The sequence below is a fragment of the Poecilia latipinna genome, unplaced genomic scaffold (genome assembly GCF_001443285.1).
Source record: "Poecilia latipinna isolate Pla-1442-1.1 unplaced genomic scaffold, P_latipinna-1.0 Scaffold1341, whole genome shotgun sequence".
NCBI lineage: Eukaryota > Metazoa > Chordata > Actinopteri > Cyprinodontiformes > Poeciliidae > Poecilia > Poecilia latipinna.
The window spans coordinates 136,262-163,399 of NW_015113957.1; the positions used below are offsets into that span (position 1 = coordinate 136,262).

The 27,138-nt window shown below is 41.0% G+C and overlaps 1 protein-coding gene across 1 annotated transcript; it reads right to left on the reverse strand.

Annotated features, from left to right (window-relative positions):
* Positions 1-2,624: 2,624 nt before the first annotated feature.
* On the reverse strand, positions 2,625-20,298 carry dcn (decorin). The gene is made up of 8 exons (XM_015055906.1): positions 19,969-20,298; positions 11,040-11,266; positions 7,200-7,312; positions 6,396-6,609; positions 6,090-6,203; positions 4,950-5,043; positions 4,501-4,639; positions 2,625-3,117 (listed from the first exon to the last, which is right to left on the reverse strand). Exons 2-8 carry the CDS (start codon positions 11,245-11,247, stop codon positions 2,917-2,919), a joined length of 1,083 nt encoding a protein of 360 aa, XP_014911392.1. The 5' UTR covers positions 11,248-11,266; positions 19,969-20,298; the 3' UTR covers positions 2,625-2,916.
* Between the last annotated feature and the right edge of the window lie 6,840 nt (positions 20,299-27,138).

Here is a 27,138-nt window from a genome sequence, read left to right on the forward strand (position 1 = left end):
TATATATATATACAAAAACACACACGGGGTATATATATGTTATATATATATATATATATATATATATATATATATATATATATATATATATATATAGATTCTATAATTACGAGAAATAACTCTAAACAAGAACGATTTTAACATAAACTTGGACCAAAAAAAATAAAAAATCTATTTTTTATCATATCAATTTGAGAACATAAATCTCCCCCGCCCCCCACGATTACAGGACAGAACAATTTACTGCATGAAAACATATCCTATATTCGTACTTTTGTGGTAAGCCAAAAAAGAGAAGTAATTGAATAAGAAATAAAAATTGTGGTTTTGTGCTATGGCTGCACTGCGAACCACATTTAGATGTCTAAGAAAAATGGCACTACGAGGCACTAAATCGTCTATACGACACATTGGTCTTAAAAATGTGCTTTTTTTTTAACTTCAAATCACAACTAGTAAATGTCATATGGACCAAATTTATTTGTGCTTAGTGTAAATATTCATACTAAAGTATCTTAAGTGGCTGGAGGATAATAAATCTGCAGCGGAGCATGAAATGGTTTCTTGTGCAAACATATATGTTTTCAGATTTCAGAGAGCTGATCTATGACAGCGTAACTTTAACTTTACATCCTCTGATTTGACTCATTTTGTGCTGTAAAGTCGAGGTAAATTTGTTTATTTGGTGGAAAGTTAAGGCTTGAAGCGCTGAGGTGTTAAATCAAATGTGTTGCTCTGCACGTTTGCTCTCACTCTGGGTGATCTCCCCTGGGAAAGCTGGTTTCCTCCCGCAAACCAAAGGCACGGCGGACTGAACGCTCCCCGCCGAAAGTGTTTGCTGTCCGTATGTATATGCTTATATTTAGATGCATATAATGTCCAGAGAGTTCCCAGAGTGTTGGGAACTTTTGAAACACGGATGGAAATACATTTTATTATCGTGCTGTATGTGGCAACGCTGGTGCAGCTTTTCACTCTTGCTCCAAGCTGCTCTTTTAATTAAAACCAACGCAAAAGGAAACTTAAAGCCCCAGCAATTACTGCAGCTTTGTTCACGTCTCATTGTGCGGCACACGAAGGACCGACTCCACTGTGTACGGGTTTGGAGGAAGGATCTGACCCATATTTACTCTGACAGGATGACAGCTTCTGTGGTGTGAAGACACATCTGCAGGGTGACTTATTGTTTCCAGATGGCAAGAAACCAGCCCTTTGTTCAAAGGAAGGATGTGATGGACTGTAGGTTGGACAACTTTGAAGTTCCCATCGGGGTGAAATATGTCGAAAGCTGAACTTCAGTTTAGTTTATTTATATACGTCTGGTCAGACCCCCTTTTTCTGAATAGAGACATCTGTTTGGGTTTTTTTGTTTTACGTTAACATTTTGACTTAAGGTGTTTTTGCAACCCGGTATAAACCATTAGCTATATGTTAACCGCTGATTAAACAACCCACAATCAATTGAAGGCAAACTACTTACCAACGAGTCGGTAGTTTACCCGACGAACATCCTTCTTGCTGTTTCGTGTCTTGTCTTGTGTGCTTGCTAGTCATTTTGTTTTTCAGCCAATTCCCACATTTACACTGTCGAAAATTCAGAAAATTTCAAACATGAACAGAAATGCTACTTTTTTATTAGTACTTTTATTTTGTTTAGGACACCTTAGCTGGAGCCCGCGCCCCGGGGAGAAAAAAAAGAGAAACACCTTTCCTGCTGATATATTAAGTCTGAGCTAAGGTAAGTGCCTTGTGCCTTTAAGCATTGAGAGGTTTTTATACAACATTTATATACAGCGTCTATACATACAACATTCACACCAACACGGGCGCTTTGGACGCACCCTCCAAACTTTTCATGACGGTTGAAGAGAGAAAGGACAAGTAGGAAAAAGAAAAAAAAAAAAAAGGAAAAGGGAAACACATAGGCGCATTAACAAATGACTTCAAAAAGCACTTGGTTCAAGTCGAAAGGTAAAAACGAAGAGCATGCATATAATCTTTGGAAGTGACATCATCTGTTCAAGACGTATGTCGTTTATTCTAACTTTCTGAAGGCATTTTCCACTCGTGTCGAGGAGAGCGCTGGCGAGAGAGACGGCGGGCGGAGTATGATGAAGAACACGTAGAAACTACACGGCTGTAAAGCAAAAGAAATCACAATGTGGAACAGGACACGGTTGCTTTTATCTCTATTTTTAAGTAAATACAATACAAATGGAGAGCTGGGTTCTGTGCAGTTTGTTGACGTTACACTCTGGAAGCTGTTCATGTTACACAGGCATTAGCTAGTACATACCAAAATAATAATAATAATAATAATAATAATAATAATAAATCAGCTGTTATTGGTCGTTTAAAACACAGGTTGCTCTTGCGGCCTGCTCTGCAGGCCAGCTGTATTGGTAATGGAGGAAGACAAAGTTGAACTGAGTGGGATTTGTGACGTCGCTCCGCCTGAGCGAGGCGTCTTTTTGGTCTGGGTTCGTCTCTGTGTCGATCCGCTGAATTAATGAGCGTATGCAAATTAATGCGCTAAAACACGTATGCAAACAAAACAAAAAAAAAACAACACAAACGTAAAAACAAAGAAATGAATCGCTTAACTAGTTCCACGAATGATATGTTGTGTGTGAGTCCCACCGAGATGTGCGAGTGTTTACTATGAGCCGTGCGTATAACCGCTCCACAAACCCTTGAAGCTAAATATTGAGAGAGGAATGTTGTGCTTAAAGGTCCAATGTCTGCTAGAGCGCTGGAAAGCAGAGTGTCGATTAATACGTCATAATTTGCACGCTGGCAGTGGTGGAAAGGAGAAGTGGTGGGAGTCAGTGTTGTGGGGTTATGGTCTAACACACACTTGCAAAACGTTCACGCTCTCATCTATAAACACATTCTTGCTCGCGGCGGAGCTCGGCTCTACTTCTTCCTGTAGTTTCCGAGCTGAATGGCGGAGCGGTCGAAGACGCAGCGGAAGGTGATTGGCTGGACTTCCCAGTAGGGTACCGGGTTGCTGAACAGGCTGATACCCGAGTACATGGCCTTCTTGGTGTTGAAGCCAGGGGGGCAGAAGTCCTCCGTTCCCACAGCGCCAATCTTGTTGGCGTGGAGGTAGACCACCTGGAGACGGGATTGAAATAATTACAACATGTGGTTAGTAAATGAGACGGGCACAGCTGTAATTTAGGTTTCTGAAGAAAAGGTAAATAAAAATGATGATATGTCTCTCGATGAATTGCTCAGATAAGTCAAACATTCAGAATCCTTCACATATGCTGCCCATGCATCACTAGGCTGTCAGTATGAGTAAAACTCCAAATTTACATAAATATATTTATGCATCTAAGATAAAGATCCAAGTGTTACCAAATCAACTGTGGGATTAAACTCTGCACTTGGGTGCGGTGCATCAATCACACATCGATTGGCACATTCAACATAAATACGATGCACTGCAGTGAGAAAAGATTTACTATATTCCTGCCTTGGATAGTTTTGATCAGAAACATTTAGGATTTTCACTAGAACAACAAGCAACAAGCTAAACAACAAAGTGTGAATAGTCATTAATTATCCGGTAATATTGCATTTCCTCCTACTGATGTAAACATTTTGAGTTATGCTAGTCTTAATTGTGAGGATTTATTCGTGCTTCTTCAAACTCCCTGTGATGTAACACCCCTTGTAGGTTGGAGCTTTGCCCTGCTTAAGCCTCAGACATTTACTTTGGTGTGTTGAGTTAAGAGTAAACACGTCGATTTCAAAAGAGCTGGCGGAGGCTTTCGATAAGCTGACATCACAGCTTATTGAAGTCTGGTGAGGAATATAAAGCGATAAACCCTTTGACTTTAAAGAACAAAGTCTTCTTATGAAGAAGTTCATGAACTCTGTGGCCATGTCCAGGTTTGGCCGTCCAAGCAGGTCCACCCTGAATGCAGACTGCAAGACGCTAACGCACGTCTCTAAAAATCATGAAATGCCATCAAAGTAATTCCAGCTTTAATAAAAGTGCATGCTTAGATAATCAGAGAATGTCGCTTTCAGGGCCCGTAAGAAAAACGCAAATCCAGGGTAAAGTTTGCCAGAGAGCACGTAGGCAAAAACCAGGACTTTGGGAGAAGCAGCTCTGGCCAAATGAATCTTCGTTCGTCTCATTTGGAAACCAGAACAGAAGGCGTGTTTAGCATTAACCAAAAACAACATTAGTGGGAAAGAACCTCATAAAAACAGAGGCTCCATGTGAATCATGCAGCTGGAAGTATAGTGGTTTGTTGCATCACGGTGTGGCCAGAAATCTATCGGAAAATTAACTTGGACATCTGCTGTGTATCAGAAGGCACCTGACAAGTAAACCAGCTCAGTTTCCAAATATATATATATATATATATATATAAAAAGAATCTAATATCTAATAGTTTCTTGAGTGCAAATAAACTCCTCGGAGCGCGGTGACGCCTGGATTAGTAACATGCTGGCATTCGAGACTCTGGAGCCATTGTGTACCTGGACGTATTTATGGTCAGGCAGGCCAGGAGGAACGCTGGTCAGAGCGTTGTTATCCAGGTGCAGCTCTCTCAGATGTGGCACGTTAGCCAGGCTGCCGTTTTCCACAGTGCTGATCTCATTGTAGCTCAGGCCGAGCCTGCAAGAAAAATAAGCGCAGGAATGAGTCACGTCTGGAAGAACCGAATGCGAAAGAGCACAAACCTCCAGGATTTGAAACAACGGAGCGATGCTGTAAAAGTTTTTTAGCCAATAAAGGAAGATAAAGCCACTGCAGGGAAACGAGCGTAAAGGTTTTTCACTTTACACATGCTGCTTTCAATCATCTTTCAGCTTTGCTTGTTTAGAGGCAAACAAAGCTGCGAGCGTTTACGCTTCTGAAAATGTTTACTGTTGGCATCAATGCTGGTTTACAGCAAGGCTGGGAAGAGAAGTATCATTTTTATTACTTGGCCAGATTCTTCAGGCCTTTCAGGGCGCTGGATGTCACCTTGGTGATCTTGTTTGCGTCCAAGTGAAGCTCAGACAGAGAGCTAGGCAGACCTGCAAACCCAAATGAGACAGGATTACCATCAAGGCGGAGCTGAGGAACACCACGAAATAATTTCAACTCGCTCATCAAAGCGTCTTTTTCCGGGTTACCAAATCGAATCCCCCCCTTTCGCAGACTCTTTTCCGAGGGTAAACAGCTAAATTTCCACTGGCTCGTCATTTTTGCGGTTTTCAGCAGAAGAAATTAATTCAAAACTCTTGGAAAATACTTTATGTTAATTTGTGACGCTACGGCGAATAAATCAACTGCGAGCGCATCGCCAAGCGCTGAAAGAGAAGCTGAGCCGCACATATTTGTGTTCCTCGGCTCAGGACTGGCGTTGTAACTCTTCTCAGCTGAATTAAACTTTAAGTACCGAAGCAAAGATGAAATGTGTCGTTCCGACGTGCAAGACAGGCTCAGCCCACTGACGCATGACAGACGAATTCAGTTGTTAGCAGATGGTTTTAGACACAAGTTCAAAATGATTATTCTACATTTAAAAAACAAAAATCTTCGACTTGTGGGCCCTTTTAGAGCATCGGTGCCTGACTGCAGATGTCATCAGTTCACAACAACACAAATGAACTAGTTTTTAATCCGCTTGACTTTTTCTGAACTGAGTTTATTTTAAAGTTTCTGGTAAAGCTTGTAATGCTCATGATGAAAATATGCAGGTTTCTGGTTCAGATCAGAACCTACTCTTATTACTAGACAATAATAAACTCGCTTAAAACACGTCATTCTCAAAACTGAGTTAAAATATGACTTTTTCACTGAACAAACTGAACAATTATTTCTACCAAGTCTTCTGTGTCAGTCATCTTTTTCACATCCAGAAATATCTTGACAGGTTAATTTTGTTCAAATGAGAAGAAAAGTGCAACAGTCCCTGCAGATTTAGTGTTTATCAGCATATAATCTGGCTAATTGAGATCTGATCACAAGCAAGATAGAAAAGATGATCCACAGACAACATTTGCAGCTGCAATCATCAATCCAATCGTTAACCTCAATGCATTCGACTCTAATTCTTCTCCGGAAAACGAGTCCTTGCCTTTAGGAATCTCTGTGATGTTGGTGTCTGCAATTCGGATGTAGGAGACCCTCTTCAGGTCAGCGAAGGCGCCGGCTTCAACTCCTGCACTCTTCAGAGGGTTGGACCCAAGTTCTGAAAATAAAATAAAAAAAAATACAAAAAAAATAACGAGGTTATGGAAGTTTGCCTCTTCCAGGAATTTTTCGACTATTCCGGAGCGCAGAAAACTCCAACATGGTTGAAGATTTGCAAGAAAATCAAACAATACTTCGATGTCTGTTCCAAGTTAGGTGGATTTCAAATATTTCTCCTCCCGTCTCATACCCATCACGATGACCTGGGACATGCCCTGGAAGGAGGCCTTTTTGATCTTGGTGATCTCATTCTCGTGGATGCGGAGCTCCTGCAGGCTCTTGGGCATGTTGGCCGGCATCTCCTTCAGCATGTTCTTGGACAGGTAGAGCCGCTGCAGCTTGGTCAGAGGGCTGAAGGCTTTAGGGTGGATGGTGGTGATCTTGTTGTTCACCAGGATGAGAGCCTACATGGAAAAAAAATACCAGTGAAATCAGAAACGGGCATTAAGTGGAGAATAAAACCACAGGACTTCCACAGAAGTTTGGCCTCCAGAGTGGATTAAACAAGAAAATTATATCGCTGGGGTTACGTTGAAAGACTCTTCAACACGTTCTCGTAAAATTCTAAAAATATTCCAGACTGTACTCAGTGATATTTCTTTTTTTGGACATAAGAGTTATGCCTACAGCTTTTCTCCTGGCAAAGAGAGAGGATGTAGTGTAGGTGTCTGGGACTTTCTGGTTAATGGAAAAGAAACATCCTTAAGTGGAGCAGCTTCTGCTCTCAGACTGAGGAATTTACAATAAATATGGCAGGAGCAAGAGTTAGAAAGTGTAACACCACCAGACCGCAGAATAAGTCATTTATTTGCACCTGGGGAAAAAAAAAAAAAAAAATCGGGGTTTTTACTTGCTTTTCAGAAAACGCTCTATCTCCTCCTGTTGTAAGCTGATACCTGCTCATGCAGAGCTCCTAAAAAAATCTTAATACTACTGGGAATAACGCCAATTATTTAGACACGAAAAAGAACAAACACATGTTGACGATACTTACGTGTAATCCTTTTAGGTGCTTGAAGTCGCTCTCTTTGATCTCGGTGATCTTGTTGTTCTGCAGGTCCAGCAAAGTGGCATCGTCAGGAATGTCAGCAGGAACTTCCTTCAGGCCTGACGGTGAAATTCACAAGAGAGACGACAGGTAAAGTGCTGCCCACGTCCGCTAACAGACGGCGCTAGATTAGCATAAAGCTAAACAGATTTTACCAAAGAAAAATCAAAGTTAATCGAGGTAAAATCCTATGGAGAATGTGAGAAAGTCCAAAACCAAACCGCCTTAAAATTATAGAAAACTTTATTAATCTCATTTGGGATTTTCCCTGAGGAGGAAGTTTTAGTTTCAGATCCAACTCCCTGAAAACCTGAGATGTTTCTGAAACTTTTTTTTAAAAAATCTTGTGTGTAACTTTTAATTGCCCTGTGTACGAACGGCGCTGTACAAATATTTAAACTCTAAAGAGATGGTTGACTGCTTTCAACTGCTGTTTATTCTCACATGAATATTTATCTCAATGAAAGGAAAAAAAATAAAAAAAATCCCCGGGATGTTGCTTTATAGTCCTTAACGTTTTCAAAACGGTGGCTTTTCCAGGGCGACTAAATAACTATTTTTGTGCTCGGAGGCACATATGGTGGAAATCGACCCTAAAACAAATTTCCTTTGGAGTAAATAAGCAGCTGCATACCTGGAAAGCAAAGTCACAAAACTGTTTTACTTGGCATTCGGTTCCAGAAAATCCCATCTGTTTTCAAAGTCCTGTAGTCTGGCGAAGTGGACAGGAGATATGTCTCGGTGCACACACAACAACTCAAAGTGGAGGGTTTTTATTTAAAACCAAGAGACATTTAATAAACTGTTTAACAAAGAATGTCTCTCCTTGAGTTTCTGGTCTGCCTAACTTTTGGCCCCAAAAACTTGTGATGACTGCAGACAAACATCAATTCTTGCAAGTTGCTTTTTTTTTTTTTTCCCCCTCTGTCAACTTTTCCAACTGCACGGTGAATGATCCAGAAACCATCACAGCTGTTTGCGGTCGCTGCCTCATTTACTTTGAGAAAAGTCAGACTGGCTCATCCTTCTGCATAGCATCAACGAAACCTGAGAAATACGCTGAAATAAATCGATCGCTATACTGCACATTATTTTTGGCTGACTTATAAGACACGAAAACATGCTTTCTAGGTATTTATTAACAATTACATAACATTAAATAGTGTATACTACACATTATATAACTATACGCCAACTATGCGCTCTGAAAGCACAACAAAAATCTGAATATCGAGCACATTTTTCTCAAAGGTTGAATTTCCAGTAGATTGATCAGTGACTGGGCAACATGGGTTAATCATCATCAAACACTTTCAGTTTTGAATGTTTTTCTTTACAACAAATGATGATTTAAACCAAAAAAAATCACCTAAATAGAGAATAACCTGATGACAAAAAGCTGAACAATCTCAAAAAGTAAGACATCATGACTCAATCTAAATAACAAAAATAGCAACAAGTACTTATATATCAGTAAAGGGAAGGTTAGAAAGTAATTTCTAAGACTTTGGGATGCAGGTAACAGCGACGGCTATTGAAACCTCGGGAACGTGTTGAACCTGCCCAGGAGTGGCTAACTGACCAAAACTATTCCAACTGACCCAGAAAGTCACAAAAGACACCGGGACAACATCTAAAGCTTGCTTAGTTAAATTTATACAGCAATAAAAACAGAAAGTGGGAGAATACGCCATCCACAAAAGACATCTTAAAAGGTTGAGGTGTGAAAACTGTCCAGCTCGGTTCCACTAAAAGAGCTGCAGAAGGAAGAGCAGGTTTTGATTTAGGAAGCGGTTACTTTCTCCCACCGGACCAGGTCAGCTTGGACAGAAAACTAAATTTCAACAGCAAAATGTATTGAAATTTGATGTTTGATTGAAAGAAGCGTGAAGTAAGTGGCAAATATCGTTTCCCTTCCTGCAACTTGCAGGCATCTCATTTTAATGACAGTTTTGCTTCTATGAGAATTTGGTAAGTTGAAATGTTGTTTGGCTTTTGTTTTGGCCGCATCGAAAATGTCTTGAAAGACCAGAAACATCCTCATATTGTCGATTTCTGGAAGCTCTTTCTTCTCGGCAGCGGTCAGCCGACAGTTTGAACGTTTCCATTTTCGATTTTGATCGTTTCTTCGCCAGAATTAATCGCAAACGGTGAGCGGAGCCCTCAGTGTGGCTTGTATGAGTTTGAACACTGATGTTTATTCCTGCTCATGTTTGAGCCGTGGAGTGTGTGCGTGTGTGTGTGTGTGTGCGTGTATGCCAGCAGGTCTGGGAAGCAAATGGGGGTTCGGTGACAGCAGTGAAGGATGCAGAAAAAGGGCGACATCTTTGGGGGTACAAAGGCAAACGGAAATGACCGTTATTCACTTAAAGTGTCTTCATCGTTAACATTTGACACATTTCACACTCTTCTGAAGTAAATAAAGTTGCCCTCTAATTTACACTCTGATTGGTCCTCTGAATCTAGAACGTCTCCTGTCTGTCTGCTGCTGTTTTATTTTATTCTCATAGAATCCCCAGCGGGTCCGCCTCCCTTCCTCCCAATCTGTTCTCTTCAAGAACATGCCTCTCTCTTTCCAAACATCACAACAACAAAAAAAAAAATCTAATCCTACTGCCTGTCTTTCCCTTTTTATGTAATAAGTGCTATTCCTTAGACAGTGTCTGCAGGGATGACTCAAACTGCTGCATACTCCATACATCAGATTAAGCAAACATCGCAGATAAGCTCCAAACGCCAAGCACGATGACTGAAAAAACTGTTTGGATTGCGCATAAGTAAAAAGAGGTGACCAAGTAATTGTAAAGTAAGCATTTCGCTGAGAAACACATCCTGGATTGTTTTAGGGGTTGCACAGGACTTTCCAAAGTCGGGAGAAAGCTTTAATCTTCCTCAGTGTTTAAGAAAGCTAATTTCCCAGAAAGAGCAGATCATGCATTTGTTACAGGAAGTGAAGCAAGACTCTGAGCATCTGTGAGCGATTAACATATCAACACATGGCCTCATGTTCTCTGGAGGACTTTGCAGTAACGTGTAACACAATACGCCCCTCGAATGACCGAGCCGGGTTTGGGCGGGTGGGTGTGCTGCTTTTAAAGCTTCGCTGTAACTCAGCTAGCTTCGATTTCAGTAAAACTACTGCAGCTGCCCGTCTGACCTCAGGGCCTGGTACCATAAACCGGGCGCAGTGCTCTGCAATCCGGGCCAAAGAATCAAACGGAAGACTGCAAAGAGAAAATGGACGTGGAGGCACTTGATGTGACTTCACTGCGTTTCTTCTTTTTTTTTTCCACCTTGGAATCCCAAAGGTGGCGTAATCCGTCAACACGTAGGGCTGATAATCTAACAAATGAGTTCCTATAATGACGCTGGAGGAGTGCTTAGTGAATGTTAATTTCGTTGGATTACATGAATTAAGCTGAGCTGTTTTGACGGCGACGCTTTGAAATTACAAGTTTGCGCTGCAGAAACTGTGCCAACTGAAAGTCGTTACACGACTTTGTTGTGGTCATCATAAACGTGTCCCTGCAAAAATACTGAGGCAGAAACTCTTATTTGATTATAAGCTTGATTTTGGTTCGATTCCAAAGGAAAAAAAAAAACTTCACGAGGTGTTTTTACTTCTTAATGTATCTCAGGCATTTATTGGTGTTTCCATTTGCTATGTTTTATGTTTAGGCATTAGAATACTTAATAAAAAGCTTAGGCAAAGTTATTAATTCAGACAAATTTCTACATTTGACGGTCAGGACGGTCTAGATCTGTGGGCGTGTGTTGCTGCTTTACCAAGGTCAGAGCACTGGATCACACGCAGGTGACACTGGCATCTGAATGGGCACTTCGGTCCTACGGGGTCGGCAGCGGGCTTGGTCCTGATGGGATCAGCACCTGACCCGGCGTCGTCCTCCATCATGAAGTCTAGGAAGCCGGTTTGACGGAAGGGCAGAGCCCAGCAGGCGGTGACCAGAAGCAGGGAGAGGCAGGCGGTCCGCATGGTGCTGCTCGCAGAGAGCCTGCAGAAGACGCGTAGGAAGTGATTAGCGACAAAACAATATCTGGTCTTCAAATGGTTCTGCTTTACTCAGACAAAAAAAACCAAAAACATAATAATTGCAATTAAGCTTTTGATGTACAAATGTTCAGTTTTTGGTGGAGGACAAAAGGTTTTGCTTCGTTTGATTTGCCTCAAGAGTCAGAACTTGAATCTGGGATTTATTCACACCCAAGCTGATTGCATTATAGATGCATGAAAACAGGTGGAATGTGCTGGTTGTGATGCTGCTCCTGATTGCATGAAAGGCATTTGGAGGCAGTACGAATGGCAGTGTTTGGGTTCATATGCATCGTTCAACAATGTACCAAAAAAAATAAAAAAATAAAAAAAAGCTACGTTTTGAGGTAAATGCTCCTGAATATTTCCATTTTACTTTACAGTTACTTTATGTAAAAAAAGAGAAAAATTCTTCATTAGGCAGCATTACATTCTCATTGGATAAAAACACTGAGAAACCATTTTATGGCTTTGCGTAATTCAGCAAAGAATCTTAAAAAAATATTATTTTATAAAAGAAAACAATTGTTATGCTAAAAAATAACATTGACAATTAGTTTTATAACTATGTTAACTGTAACATTCATCTTTTATTGCTTTATATCAGTGGAAAAACTTGCAAAAATTCCAGTTGTCATCCTGCTCTTTATTGCTCAACAATTTGAAATTAGTTGTGATATATTGTTTGCTTGGCTAGCTAGCCTGCAGTCAGCTTCTTTACAAGTTCATGGCTTAAAAACAGTATTAGTGTACTGAGTGATGTTTGGGGCTCTTTTGGTGTCCACTCCATGACTTTTTGTGTTTTGGGATTTTTTTTTTTTTTTTGTAATTGGAAATGATTCCGAAAAAAAGAGAGTCAAATTTGCCTTTATTTTAAGAGAGAGCAAAGTGTAGCAGTCTTCTCTCAGCCAGCTTTTCCAGCAGTGTGCAGCAACAGATGAGATATTGGCAGCAATGCATTGTTAAAGTAGGAATACAATGACAAAAGTGTCTAAAACCCTGGCATACCTTTAGATTTGGCAGTATTTAGTATTTGGCAGCCTCTCTAGCATGACTCCTATTTTATTAAATAAGTAAATATATGGTTGTAAAAAGCAAAGCACCTGAAAGGAGAAATAACATACATGCAGCTGTGAATGAAAGACTTCCAACATGTAACGGTTTTGCGGAATCCTCTAAGTGGAAAATGGTCAATATTTTAAACAAAGAAAATAATTTGTCGACTTTTAGTTTGACTGTTTTAGTTGGCAATTTCTGTCAGTGATCCATTTATCTCTTAATTATTGCTGACCTTTGGTGCTTTCTGATGGTTTGAGTGCTTTTCTGACTGTTTAACATTTTCCTATGAAGTGGAAAAATCCATAAAAGTAGTTATCCCTAACTGATGATGCACTCTAGGGATTTCCCTTCATTCTCCCTCCATAAACTGTTTATCTATTCCTTTTTTCTAGACTAAGCATCACACTTTGACACCACCAAAAGTGGTTAAACAATGACTGAACTCATCTGACTAAAGATAAATAAATAAATGAATGAATAAAAAAAATCCCCAAATCTATAAATTTTCCGTTTTCTTTGCTCACTTTTTGTACATTTATAACTAACCAGTCTCCTCCTGAAGTTGATAAGTGCGCCACTGGCTACTGCCACATCTGCATTAACTTTTACAGAAATACACAGGGGTTGCGTTGCAGGAAATTGCATAGCTGCAACTGCAGACCACTGTTCCACGTCTTCTCCTGCTTGAACGTAATAAATCACAGAGATTGATCGTCTGCCAAGCGTTTTATATTAGTAGTGTGTGTCAACAGCATCAGGGAGTTTCTATCTACTGTGGAAGCAGAGATCAGTGGGAGCGTCACGCTTCCTCGTCTATTTCTAGGTTTCAACACGACTTAGATGACACAGGCGGACGTCGTCTCGAAATCGAGACACACGCCAGACATCCGCACAAACTTCCCGACCTTTTTCCACAGACACACACACACCCACTTACAGTCGATTCTCCCTCTCTTATTTGGTTTTTTGTACACAGCAGAGAATCGCATTTTTAAAAAAAAAAAAAAAAAAGGAAAAGAAAATGCTGGTAAGAAGCCAAAAGCCGTTCCATCCAACTCGGTGCCACAATAATTGAAGGGCTGGTTTAAGCCGCAGCTCCAGCGGACCTTGACCCAAACATCATGATCGGGACGGGAAAACCTGCCCAAGACCAGCATTTGGCCCCGGCCTAAAAGCAACTCTCAGCCCGTTTAAATGATCCGTAAAGATGGCGGGCTGTGCCTTTAATTTTTTTTTTAATCTTTCGACTGTGTCCTATCTTGATAAATCTTATGTTTATTTTTTTTATCATTTTGCAACATAGCCTAAGTATAATACACTTTGCTGTGAAAACGTGTCTTCCTCCTTCTGTTTTTTGCTTTGTGCCACATTAAAACGCAGTAGGGCAAATTTTCGTAACATAAACTTAACCTGAGCAAAACAAAAAATTAGTTTTCAAATGATTTAATTTATCCAAGGAACAAGCTACACAACTGGCTCTGTTCGATAAAGCCGTAAATGTGCCTAATCATTACCTGTACCACTCTTGGCAGCAGTGGCTCCCATTAAGAGTTTATTATACCTGTTAATGAGTTTTCTTACATCACTGTGGAGGAATTCTGGCCCACAATTGTTTAAATTCAACCGCATCGGAGGGTTTTCCGACGTGCAAAGGCCAAATGTGCTTGGCTTTAAGGGCTTTATCTACAAACAGTGTGCCAACTGTACACAAGAGCCCAAGCGGCAAGAAGAAGCGATAAAATTCAAAAGCGTTTAACGGCAGGCGTCCCAGTACTTCTGGCAACGTGGACTTTTCATATGTAACAGTTGAGGTCAAACGGAGAGAAAAATGTTCAGCGGAGCGACAGAAACCAACAAGAGGTGTGACTTAAACTCTTCACAGTTTAAGTCACAGTGTTTGATGTCTGTGTGAGATGGAAATAGCTGACCATCGTAAGTGCAGGTTAGGGTTACGTCAGGTCAAGGAATGAGAGCTGAGAGCGACGCTCTGACCCAGTCGTAATTATAGTCTCTGTCCACAAAAGCCAGTACTTTATCAAACTGCGCGGCTCCAGTACGTTGAGGATTGAAATCTCATCCATCCGAGTGTTTTGTCTCCCGCTCTGTGCGCGTGATGTGTTGAGACGTCTTTTACACGTTCGGTCTGAATCTGGAATTATGTGTGTTCGGTGTTTTTTGCTTCGGGGGAAAGTTTTCCAAGCAGTTGGAAACGTCGCATCCTCCGGCTCCAGTCTGAGCACAAACCAGATCCAGGAGGAGGATTAATTCAAATGTCTGACAGGCTGACTAAGCTTGGCGATGTTCGCGTTTCAAGCGTTTGAAAAAGCTGACGGTTCAGTCCAACCAAAACTTTGTCAGGAGACTTGGGAGCAGTGGATCGCGATCTCGAGATGTTTATTGCATCCCCAGGTCAAACGGCGCTCGTAGATTCTTTTACTGGATATTTTATCTGAGTTGCCTGATTGGTACCAGGCACAAATCTTGTGCAGAAATAAGCCTCGTTTCTACCAGTTTTGTTAAACTGATTGGACTTTCAGTGTTGCATAAAACTGTGCTGACTGAAGCAGCCATGTCAGTCTCGTCATCTATTAAAATCATAAAATACTAACATCTGGGCTGTTGTGTGAGGAGAGACGCTCTGTTCCAATTCTACTTGATAAAAGCACCAGTGCTCTGAGAGTAACATGAATTTAACTGCTGTATTAATGGACCATAGCTCCTTGCTTTGACCGTTGGCCACATAAACGGATGCATACAAACATGTTTATTGGTGCTGCATTTCAAATGTTCTTCCATCTGTCTTGTCATCAAGCTGTCAAAGATTTTCTGCAAACAATTCTGCAAATAGGCAAGAAAATGTCTTTTTCTGTTGTTGTTTATTTGTTTTCTTTTTTTTAAAGATTGTTTTTGAAAAGTCTAACCACAATGTGGAATCTCAGCTTCAAAAAGGTCGGGTCCTAAGGATTTCTCTGATAAAGCTGTTTGGTGCAATTTCCCATCTTTTCAGAATGAAAGATATGAGCCAAAATGCAACACTTGGATCATGAGGTAGAACCGGGAGCAAAGTCATCCGGGTCAGGGTCGAGGAACTGTACTTCCACATTGTTGGGCTTTAAATGAGGCAGTTCAGGCATCTGATCAAGAAGCTTTTTGGGCACCTCGCTTTGAGAGTTTTCCAAAGTCCACTTGGAGGAAGTCCAGGAGCAGACCCAGAACACATAAGGACTTTATATCCCTTGTGGCCCAGAAATTCCCTGGAAAAATCCAGAATGGACCGTGGAATATCACTACGGAGAGAGGTTGACGCGTTACATCTACGACCCAGTCCTGAATCGGTGGAAAACAACAAACGGATTGATGATGCACAAGTTTAGAAAATAAAACCTCGATTTCATGAGGAAAAAAAAAGTCCATTCAAAAGATTAAGATTCCAAACATAGCTTAAATCCATGGCTTTCCGAGCTTTCCCAGCTGGATTAAGTTGGGATGAATGTATGGAGACAATGCTTGAGATGACCTGCTGTAGCCCAGGCAAGAGTTTCTTCATTACCATTCGAGTCACACACGTCCACTGAACTGGGAAGATGGCCAAAACTTTCCTCTTTCCTCCCTGTTTATGCACACAGACACATAAAATCCTGGCAAAGGGTGGACTAGTGTGCTCAGACTCAAGCAATGTCGAAACAAAATGCTGGAGCAGCGGTTCTTCAAGTTTTCACACCTCAGAAAACCTCTCTAAGAGTTTCTGATATAAAAAATACAGCTGTGCATGCAGACTTAAAGTACAATTTTAGTTTTTATTTTTCCCTGTCTGTGTGTCATTTTTAAGAAGGAGATGGCATCTAAACATCCACTCACCACTAATGGGGGAAAACCGTAAAAGAAAAATGACCATTTTCCTCTAATTTAAAGAGTGCCAGGTGTTGCTCATCTGCAACTGGCTCTAGACTAGTGACTAGTTTGACTAGTCACTAGTTTGACTAGATTCTTCTGCTTTTTAATATATATTTTTTAAAGTTGTTCCAAATCACTTTTTCACAGTATATTCACCCATTCGGAGATTTTCTTTTTTAAGGATGTCCAAATACCTGTGTGTGGTGCACTGAGATATTTTATGTTTGAGAGCTGCAAATGTAACAGCTACCATAAAAAGAGTGTGGCCTATAGTCCTACTTACAGCTACTAAAACCATATAGTAGTCATTTTATTTGATCTATTTGTTGAATATAGAGTTCTTCCAACAGATTAGACGTTTTTCACTGCAGACCATGTGGTTCAAACTGAAAGAGAGGCTGTGTTTTCTGTCAGTGTCCAGTGAAAGCTGAGCAGGGGTTATCTGAAACGATCTTCTTCAACTTTTATGATGTTCAAGATGAAGAAAAAGGTTTTCCTGGAGGTTTTGTTTGCACATTACCAAATGGAGTGGCACTGAAATATGGCACCATGCCAGTGCCAGATGTTGCAGCCAATGAAAACACACTCAACAGGACCAAAATGTGAGTCAAATATATGTTGACAAATGAAAAATCCATATTGCCAAGACAGTATTAGAGTTTTCAGTCTAGCTAATCCATGTTGGAGCTTCATGTCGACTGTCATTATGACAAAATACCTGCTGCTGTCAAAAATAAACATCCTTCATAAGTGAGTTACAAACTGAATTCCAAGTTTTTTAACCGTTGCCATTGTTTGTGGGTATATCACACCAAAGCATCATGTTGAGTTGGTTCAGCAAATGATATGGTATGGATATGATATGGGTCATAACAGCTCAGTCAGGGTTTTATCATTTTTTTTTTTGTTCTCCTGCATGAAAACCCCCCAGAAGCCTTTCAAACCAAGGAAGAATCATACGTCTCCAAAAAAAAAAAAACCCCAAAAACCCCCCAGAAAATCGGGTTTGGAGGATCAGTTCTATGTTGGGAGTGGTTCTTTCATTTACTGGAAATGTTCCTCCATTGCCTCTGAACGCCATCCAATCAGTTGATTATTTCGAAAGTGACAAAAGACCATTAAATGCTCATCAAGCTTGTAAACAGAGGACAAATTGGTGAATAACACAACTAGCTGTAAAACTATCTTGGTCCAAATAACATTTCACAGTTATAAACAAATTGCTATTCTCTCTCTCTCTCTGTCGGCTGCAACGTATCATTCATTCGTTTTATGACCTGTCAGGAAATAGGGGTGGAGGGTGACATTTCCTCTGATGGCAGCCACCTTGTCTGCTCTCCCTTCTACTTCTCATTTTTCTTGTGTCTCCCAGCTTTCCCTCCCTCCGCACTCTCCTGACTCTTCCCTCTAGCATTACTAATGATTCCCAGATAGGAAGCACGGAGACCTTTGCATGAGAGAGGAAAGTAATTACCCTTTATTTCTGTGCTACTTTCTCTCCTATGTTGTTGGAGCCTTTACTTGATATGTTCAGACTAAGAAAAGCAGAGTGAGTGAACATAAACATCTAACAGTGATAGTAAAAAAAAAAAAAACCCACACAAAACATACCTAAACTTTGTGCATCACCTCCATCTTTCCTCCAACTCCCCCAAGGCCTGGGTTTGCGTCTGCAGAGCGGCTGTCGGCAATTTATCACTGTAAGGTATTTACTAGGCCACAGGACGTTTAAAACGTGAGGCTCTTTAAGTCTGTCAGCAAATGAATGCGAGTTCCCCTCCCACGTGGTTGCCCAAACACATCATTTCCACTGTCGTCTGAGGAGTGAGAGGTCAGCGGTGTTGAAATGTTCCTCCAACGTTTGAGGATTTTCTGCTCTGTCCAGCTCAGCTTAACCAATTCACAGCCGAGTGACTCTCAAAATGCTTTGTGAAGCCGTGTGAAGAGATGAAGTGAATCCCTGCGGAAATCATTCATGTAGACAGACTTTAATTCAGGTACGGACAACCCAGTTTAACCATTGTCTCAACGATGACAGCAGTTCGTAATCCTGCACATTTTTATAGCAGTTTCCTATGAAAATGTGCATAGAGATGACCAACAAACATTCCCAGAAGCTTCTTGGGATGTCAGGAAATCAGGCGGATCTTTAATGGCTGCTTTCAATGTTCTCGGCCCAAAAACACCCGGCCAGTGAACCTCGCAGTCACTGCGATTCCCTCAGCTGGAAGATCATTATGGGTTTTGTGTGAAAAACCGTCACCCGACCATCATACCTCAACCTCATTATCAGTCTGCTCCGCACAGACGTGGAACAGCCTTCCCTCCCTTTTCTTCCCCTTTGCATCTCTTCCTCCCATTCTGTGCTCGCTGCTACTCCCTTTTTAAGTTTTCCCTTTTTCCTTCCTGACCCCTCCGGTCATGGAGAGAGGCTCAAACGTGGAACTTTCTGCCGTTCCAATGAGCAAACTGGGGCAGGGAGAAAGAGAGTTCCTGGCGACTGTCCATTTGATCCCAATTGTTCTCTTGCTCTGCTTGACCTGGAAAAATAAAGTCCAGATGGAAAAAAATGCTGCCTGTGTGTGCAAGAATCTGGGCCTTGCCTCATCCAGCACTTCCATTTGCTCATTGCTTTGAGTTCATTCTCGTACTTTGTGCCTGCCTTTTTTTCCCCTTTCTTTCTGTAGCTTTTATTTAACTCACAGTGCCATTTTTGATTCCAGTTTGCCTCTCAGTTTCACTTTATTCACTACAGCTCAACCACATTCGTTTCTTCCCTTTTCTGCGCAGAGAAAAGATGTAATGAGTTAGCAGAGAGTTGTGCAGAGGCTTGCCGGGAAGCCTTCAGATGTCTCTTTGATGGAAGAAGCTGTACCATTACAGGATTAATGGCACTTTGTGTGTTGCCAGGTAAAAAAAAAAGAAAAGAAAAGAAAAGAAAAAGCCTTTCTTCATTTCCTCTTTTAAGCGTTTTACTTTTAAGTTGCCCCCACACCCCAACCCTTCAGGGCAATTTTTTTTTAGGTTCCTGCTGAGAAGAAACAGGCACTGCTTAGCAGAAAGATAAGAGATTGGCTAATGAGGGGAAACTCTTTTTTTTTTCTTCCCGTATAAAACCTTGATCAGTTATGGTATAAAATAATCAGATGTTTTTTTTTTTTTGTTCCCCTCCTTCCCTGCATTCGTCTTTATGATTCCCCAATGGAAAAGATGATCCAGCAATATTTCGTCTCAGATGTTAACCTGGAATCAATCAAGTTTAAAACCAATACTTTCCAAAAGAGAGCAACAAGCTCACTCTGTAAAACCCCAAACATCATACGGGCCTCAACTGTGTATACTTTAAGAATTCGAAGTTGGGTACCACACCCCCTTATTCTGCAGCCACTTCTCTTTTCTTGACTCTTTTTTGTCCTGTATGCAGATTGAACTGATTAAGGAGTCCCCTCACATAATCATGAGTGCTGTGAGAACAGGACTTGGCAACATATCTGGAATATTACAGCACGAGAGCGGACGAAAGGGGAGGACGGAACGATGTAATGCTTGTAAAAGATGAACAAACTCACTTTATCTCGAGACCTTTCACAAAACACCCGCAAACTATCTCGAGAGAATGACCTACTGCATTGAAAGAAAAAAAAAAAAAACCTAAAGATGTCATCTTATCAAAGGCAGATTTTTCCCAGCCACAGACAGAGTAAAACCTACCTGTTCTCAGTGGAAGCCAGGCAAGAAGAGTAGGAGCCGGCGAGATGAGCTTGACTTCCAAAATCCTGTCAAGTGGGCGGATGAGAGTACGAAGTGGCTGACGGGGCCTGTGGAGTTGTTTGAATCGGAGAGCGTGCAGCCAAAATCAAGCAGGTGTGCTCTCTCACAACAGGGGGAGGAGAGACGAGCGGCGAGGAGGGAGAAGAGAGCGAGCGGGACAGGAGGGGAGAGGAGAGAGACAGAAGGAGGGTGGGATCCGACCAACAAGCTCCTCTCAGGACCCAGACAATTGGTGGAGAACTTCCCCTCCGCTCCTGCTGTTCGGAGCCAAAAACAGCTGGAAGTGGAGAGGAGAGAATAGGGGAAAAAAAAAAAAAAAAAGAAGGGCTGTGGGAGTGGGAAGGAGACGGGGAGAGAGAGGAAAGAAAGTAGGAAGGAAGGCAGGAGTGGAAGAAAAAGAGGCAGAGAGCTGGAGTTTAGGATTTTAAGCAGCCACCCTTAGAGTGACATCTGGTAATGATAGGCCATGAGGAGCTCTGCAGACAGGGCTGCACACAAACTCAGGACATCTAATTCATTCACATGCACCCTTTAAATGGACGACCCCGGAGAAAGAGTGCAACTTCAGTGGCACGGAGTCCAGTTCATTCAGCCACACTTTGTCCGGCTGAATGAACTGGAATCAATGCCTCCTCCCTTCAGCACGTTAAATCACGGTCAGCCTTTCTTGACGAACTGAAGTTTAGGTTGCTTCATTTGTGAACTACATGTGGGAAGTGGAAGACTCTGTTTGAAAGGTTTATTTTTCAGATGGCTCTATAGATAAGGCCAGTCAGTGCTGAACGCTTACGGAAACTCCTGAATGAAGTCACGGGGAAGAGTTGTTAGTTTTATAATCCAACAGTTGAATCGGTTCATGTTTTTAAACCACAGAGTTAAATGGTGTGTTTTTTTCCCCCAGTATTACATATTTATTGGTTTATTTATTATTTACCTTCTTAGTCATACCAGGACCTTTTTTTTTTTTTTTTAATCAAAAAGTTTTGTGTTTCTATCCTCCGTTTGTTGGAGCGCCACGCCCTCCAACTGAATATTAGCCGTTGTTATTTTTGCTGCTTTTATTGCGACTTGCTGTAAACATTAACAGCCCGTTGGGACATGAATAAAGATCTACACAAGTTTTTCCATTTAGATGCAGTATTACTAACTTTGCCAGTAGTGCTTACGAAACTACAAATGTTTGTTTGCAATTGTTTGGACAGAAAATGGTACCTACCTTTCATGGTTCCCAAACCAGCTGGTGGCATGTGGGATAGCGTCTAATGGTGGCTATGATGATTTCATGATTTCCCCATGCTAGCTGTTATTCGCTAACAGCGAGCTTCCAGAGATTTTAATGCCCAAACCAGTTTAACATGTCCTGTGTATTTAAAATATCACACTTAATCACAACAACTCCTAGAATAGCAGAGAGCACATATTTGGAAGTACAGATTAAAGTCTGTTTTACTGTTTATTTTGTGAGATAAGAATGACTTTGAAAGCGTTTGACATTTCTCACATTTTTTAAACAAGTACCACATAAACACTCCCACTGCCAGAGGAATGAGCGCACAAAATGCCTCCAGATTCCTCGTTCTTATAAATAAACATGATTCAAATTTCCACTTTTCCACCAACAAAGTGCATCGGTTTTGTTTAAGCTTAAAGACTCCTTAAGTTTCATCGTAGTGGTGCTGAGCGGAGCTTTCTGGAAAATAAAGCCTAGGATTACCTAAGCAGTACACATGGAGAGGATGTGTCGCGTTTAGCATCGACGCTGCGTGGATGTGGGAGTGAATTCCCACTGAAAGCAAAACGCCAGATGTTGGTGTGTGTTGGTGAGTTTTCTGTCAGGTGTCAAATCAGATCTATCCAAAAAAAAATAATATATATATAAAAATCTAACTGCTGGTTAGATTTTAGAAGATTATTAACTGATACTGAACAGCTAGATGACTCGCCTGTCATTGATGGGAAACTTAAAGAGTAAATATAAAATGTGGACTTCATGTGCATTGCCCTATAAGTGTTATCTAATCAGAGTAAGTGGTGTTTTTTTTTTTTTTTTTTTGACCGCCAGTGAACCAAACTTCATTCATCATTCTGTCTGGAAGCCATTAGTGTGGCCAAGCACTTAAATGAACCGAGTTCTGATGTTTTTAAGGTCAAATCAAGTTTATCTTAAGCATTCATCCCACATTTCAGCTGCCAACCCTGTTGTTGTCGCTTAAGTAGGAACAATGAAAGCTGGACATGATGAGGTTAGATTTTTGACAACGGAAAAGTGACGAATGTAGTAAATTCAATGAATTCACAAACCTCCTACTGACAGGCTGCACTGCATGGTACTCTTTACTGAGATTCTCAGTCAGTCTCTAGATGATATCAGATGTTTGTCTGTGTGAACTGCTGCTGATGAACTTCCTTCAAGATTACAGCCACTGTTATTATGCTACTTTGCCACTGTTGCAACGCGGATGTGGAAGTGAACCTTTTGGCTCTTTTGATTTGTAAATCTTCACACCCATATTCAAGCAGAAGAGTTCAGGTCCTCCATCCCTCATCCTTATCTCTGTCGCCAAGAGGGATTACGGCACAAATTTGATAAAACTCGCTGTCCAACTCAAACACTTCTTCCGTCTGTGAAGATGAAAAGGAGGTTTTCGTTACTGTATTAAGATGGTTTGACTGTGACACATTGTGGACTTTGTTTTAAAGATAAAACTTGGAGATTTTTTTCTACTTGTTGGCCTTAGAAGGATGTTACAGATCGCCACTTCCACGCTACAGACGGGATTATTTGACAGTTTAACTTTTCAGGTATTGCTATCTCACACTGTAGACGGCCACAGCTGCTCAGACAAAGGAGAAAGACGCTCATCATGACATGAATTTAAGGATTTCAGATTGTGTGTATCCAGAAGCAACAGTGAAGGGTTGCACAAAATGTAAACGTGGAAGCAATCTATATCAAACCTCACCATGACCTCGATTTTGTTTCGCTTTGTGAAACAAAATTTCTAGCTGTAGCAAATCCACAGCTAGAAATTGCTGTGGATTTGCCACAAAAAACAAACAAAAAAATCTGTACAGTAGCACAACTACAGGAAAAAAAAAAAAACACTTCCAGTGGAAGAGACAGGATGTCTAATGCAGCATCAATCAGTTTTTATCAATAGTTCACAAAGAACTTTGTGGTGTTGATTTAAAACCACCTGACTTGAGGTGCAACCAGCAGAAACTCACTAAGAAGAACAAATCTCATCATGTTCTCACATACCAGGATAGACATTGCATGTCATTTGTGGTCAGCTAACTCCGCTTCACCATAATGAACTGAAATTATGTTTCACTTTGAGAGTCAGCGCACAGGACGCCTTGATGTGGTTGGATTTGCGAGTAATACCTCTACGGCCTTAATTTGTTCCTCCTGCATGTGCTTCCTGGTCGTACGGGTTGGCATGCCACCGAACACACCTTGGCTTTGCAAGTCGAGAGTTCGTCCGTTCCTGCTAAGGCGGAACCACGAAGGTACCACGGACACAAGTCTGTAAGTGATTCGCCAGCAGAGAGATGGAGCGGATCGGTCATTCCCGTCTCTGAATGGAGCGGCTCGGCTGTGACACGCAGACCGGAGCGCGCACGGAAGAATGCGGAGAGGAGGCACCAGGCATGCCTCTGACAGGCTGACAATGGCCCCGGGGCCAGCAGCACTGTGGGAAATGACCTTGTTTGGACCAATCAGAGTGAGTCAGTGTGGCGATTCTTATTCATATGATAATTTCTGTTCTGAAGCGCTGCTTACATCCGTTTCTTTAAGTCACACTGGGCCGCACACCAACTTGTACATTTTCTAGATTTCCTTTTTTTTTCTGTTTCAGGTGAGGCCGCTCTGACAGTTGCTGCGCCGCTTAAGTCCTAATGAATGAAATCACCTCAAATTAGTCAAAGTAAATTACTGGACGAAATGTGCCTAGAAACAATCTACGGGTGGACAATAACGTCCATCCGCACAAAGGCTGGTGTGGGGAACTGCAGGCATTCATGAGTCCATGGCGACTGTCTCCCGCCGAGCAGAAAGGGAAATGAAAGACGCCACGCTTTCCTCCCGGCCAACTTTAAATCGCATCCTGTAATAAAAGGGAAGGTTGTGCCAAAGTTGACAATCACAGTGTGCAAGCTCACCATAAAAACACTGGTTACTTGTGATGGCAAAGAGAAACAAAGGAGTCATTATAAAGAGACCATTTGCAAAGTGCGTGTGCGATTCGGGAGGAAAATGTGCAGTTTTTAGTTGTTATTTGCTCAGAGCCTAATAAATGTAAATCAAAAAGTCACATTTCAAACTCCTCGCCAAATGCCGCAGGAATATTCTGGTATTAAAGCCGATTTATTACAATTCGGTTGGTTTTAAAACAAATACGTGGGATCAGTTTTATGGGCCAGACCCATTCCACAACGTGAAATGGAGCGCATTGGTGTGGAACACAACATCCACAAACGGGTTATTTACAACCATTCAGAGGAATATTTTACATTCGATCAGCTGCTGGGTTTTTTTTGTTTTGTTTTCTTTTTACCTAATAGAGAGATTGAGCACACCTGATGTAAATAAACATGTGATTAGGAAACTCCTGCAGAACTTGGATGCAGACTGTGGAATTAATTTATATTGTGTGCAGGTGTGACTAACGAGGGGGCGGGGAAGGAACTCCAATCAATATGGCTGCACCGCTTTTCAACAGTCTGAGATGTCTGAAAATGCTGCCAGGCGGAAGTTAGAATGTCGACTTCTAAAGAATAAGTTACAGTTAAGATGTTTTGGGGTATTCTTCTACTTCTGAACATTTATGTTATTTAATAAACTATCTTAACCTGTCTGTCACGAGAGGACCCAAATCTGGGTCCTCTCGTGACAGGGGTGTCAAACTCCAGTCCTCAAGGGCCGCTGTCCTGCAACTTTTAGATGTGCCTCTGCTGCACCACACCTGAAAAGAATAATTAGGTCATTAGCAAGGCTCAGGAGAACCGATCTACACAGGGAGGAGGTAATTAAGCCATTTCATTCCACTGTTTTTTTTTACCTGTGGCACATCTAAACACTGCAGGACAGCAGAGGACTGGAGTTTGACACCCCTGTCATTGTGAATGACAACCTGAGACCAACAGGTTAAGAAAACTAAACTGACAGGATATAAGATTTTCTCTTTTGGGGGGGAGGTTACATAAGTTACATTCTGATCCACACTCCACACCAGTAGGTGGCGGTAATGCACACCTTTAAGTTGCTTGCCAACCGCCATTAAACAAAAAGAAGAAAAATGCTGCCAGATTGGGCCGAAGTTGCCGTCCTCATGCATTCATGAGCAGAAAGAAATGCTTTCTTAACACCAAACCACACAGTCATAATTTCATCTAATCAGGGAAGCAACAGAGTTAAAGCTTTTTATTTTTTTTTTTTACTTTTAATTGTTTTATAATGCGCCGAATTCAGATATGCGACTCTTCTAAAATGATGTTTGCCTTAAAAAATCCATTAAATGACTGAATGTGCAGGTGCTTTTCAATAAATAAGCCTGTCATTGAAAACTGTATTCAGGAATTAAAACTTTTACCAGTGAAATTTAATTATCAATCACAAGTTGCTCAAATTGGAAATTCAAACATTCGGGTCATTTTTTAAAACAATTTCATGTCATTATTTTGTTGTTTTTTTATTTGTTTTATTACAAAATGAGCACATACAATGACTTTTTTTTTTTGGCGGTGGGGGGGCAGGGATGTGTCTCTGAGTGCACACCTGTATCTAATGACTGAATTACCTACTTGGCATTTAGTGAACTTCTCAAGAGTCGTGAATTATGCAATCCAGGTGTGCTGATGGAGAGGAGGGTGTAAATGAGGCAGAGCGCTGGTCCTAAAGTTGAACACCTCTTGACCCATTTCAAAATCTTAACTAGATTATTGGATTAGGTCACTTTTGGCCTCCGATTAAGAGACGAGAACCAGGGACCACACAAAAAACAAGTCTGGTCGTTTTTCCTCTTTAGCTCGCTGCATTGTTCCTGCTGACATCATCTCTGTTCTTTTAGACCGTTTTTCTACCACAAGTTTTCCTTCCACTGAAAGTCGGCCTCTTTAGTATTTTGTTTTTGGGTGGCTCACCGTTCTTGTAAAGAGTTTAAAACTGGGAAACTGTCAAGTCAGCAGTCTTTCCAATCGTTGGGTTGGCCATTTCTGTGCTTAAAAATCTGTTTGCATTGGTCGTACGCAATACATATGTGCCCAATTTTTAAAAAAATGAACCACCTTTTGAAATAATTTACCTTACCGACACCTACTTACATCTTTGTTTTGATGAATGCATGGGATGAAAATCTCAAATTTATTTAAGAAGCGACTTAAACTGTGGCAGGATTTCAACAGACTTTGAGTTTATGGAAAGAAAACCCACAGATCTGTTAGATGTTTTTTTTATTAAATGACACCACAAATTAGCAATATAAACTCCCATTTTGTTGCTGTAGGCAGAAAATGATTTTATAACTTTTCTCACCACATAACAGAATATGAAGCATGCATGGTTTAAAAAAAAAGATGATTGTTTGAAACGTGTTGGAGGAGCGATTTTGTTTGAAAACCGTGTTTAGTAGCATGATTTTCTTTCTTTTTCCCTCCCATGTGTAAAGTCCAAAAACTCAACCTTGTGTAAGCCAAACTTTAAGTCACTAACTACCAATCTTTTTATGAGATTTTATTAATGTTTTGAAATGGACCTTGATATGCTCGGAGGGCATTTTTCTTTCCATTTCAATCTGTTTCTGATTTACTGGATCTTGATGAGCATCCAAGTGGTGCTCTGGTCTGCCAGCAGAGTAAATGTGACCCTTCCAGAGCAGCCTGTGTTTAAACCGACATATCAGCTGCCAAACCTTTTTTTTTTTTTTTTGAAAGGGCCTAGAATCTGCATTTATTTATTTTCTCCCTGATCAGATGTCGTGGAAATTTTATTTCCAAATTGTTAAAAAAAAAAAAAAAAAAAAAAAAGTTAAATCTTGTTTAAAGGAAAAGGGTTGAAAGGGAAAGGGGGCAAAAAACGTTGACAGACATTTTTTGTGCATTTATTTT

Bases quoted from the DNA above. Each gene is read 5' to 3' on its own strand.
- dcn (XM_015055906.1), bottom strand. From the start codon at position 11,247: ATGCGGACCGCCTGCCTCTCCCTGCTTCTGGTCACCGCCTGCTGGGCT. The intron at 5,044-6,089 runs GCAAGGACTCGT...TTGGGTTTGCAG, and splicing joins CATCACAGAGATTCCTAAAG to GTCTGCCTAGCTCTCTGTCT. The intron at 3,118-4,500 runs GTACACAATGGC...TCCCGTCTCCAG, and splicing joins CTGACCATAAATACGTCCAG to GTGGTCTACCTCCACGCCAA.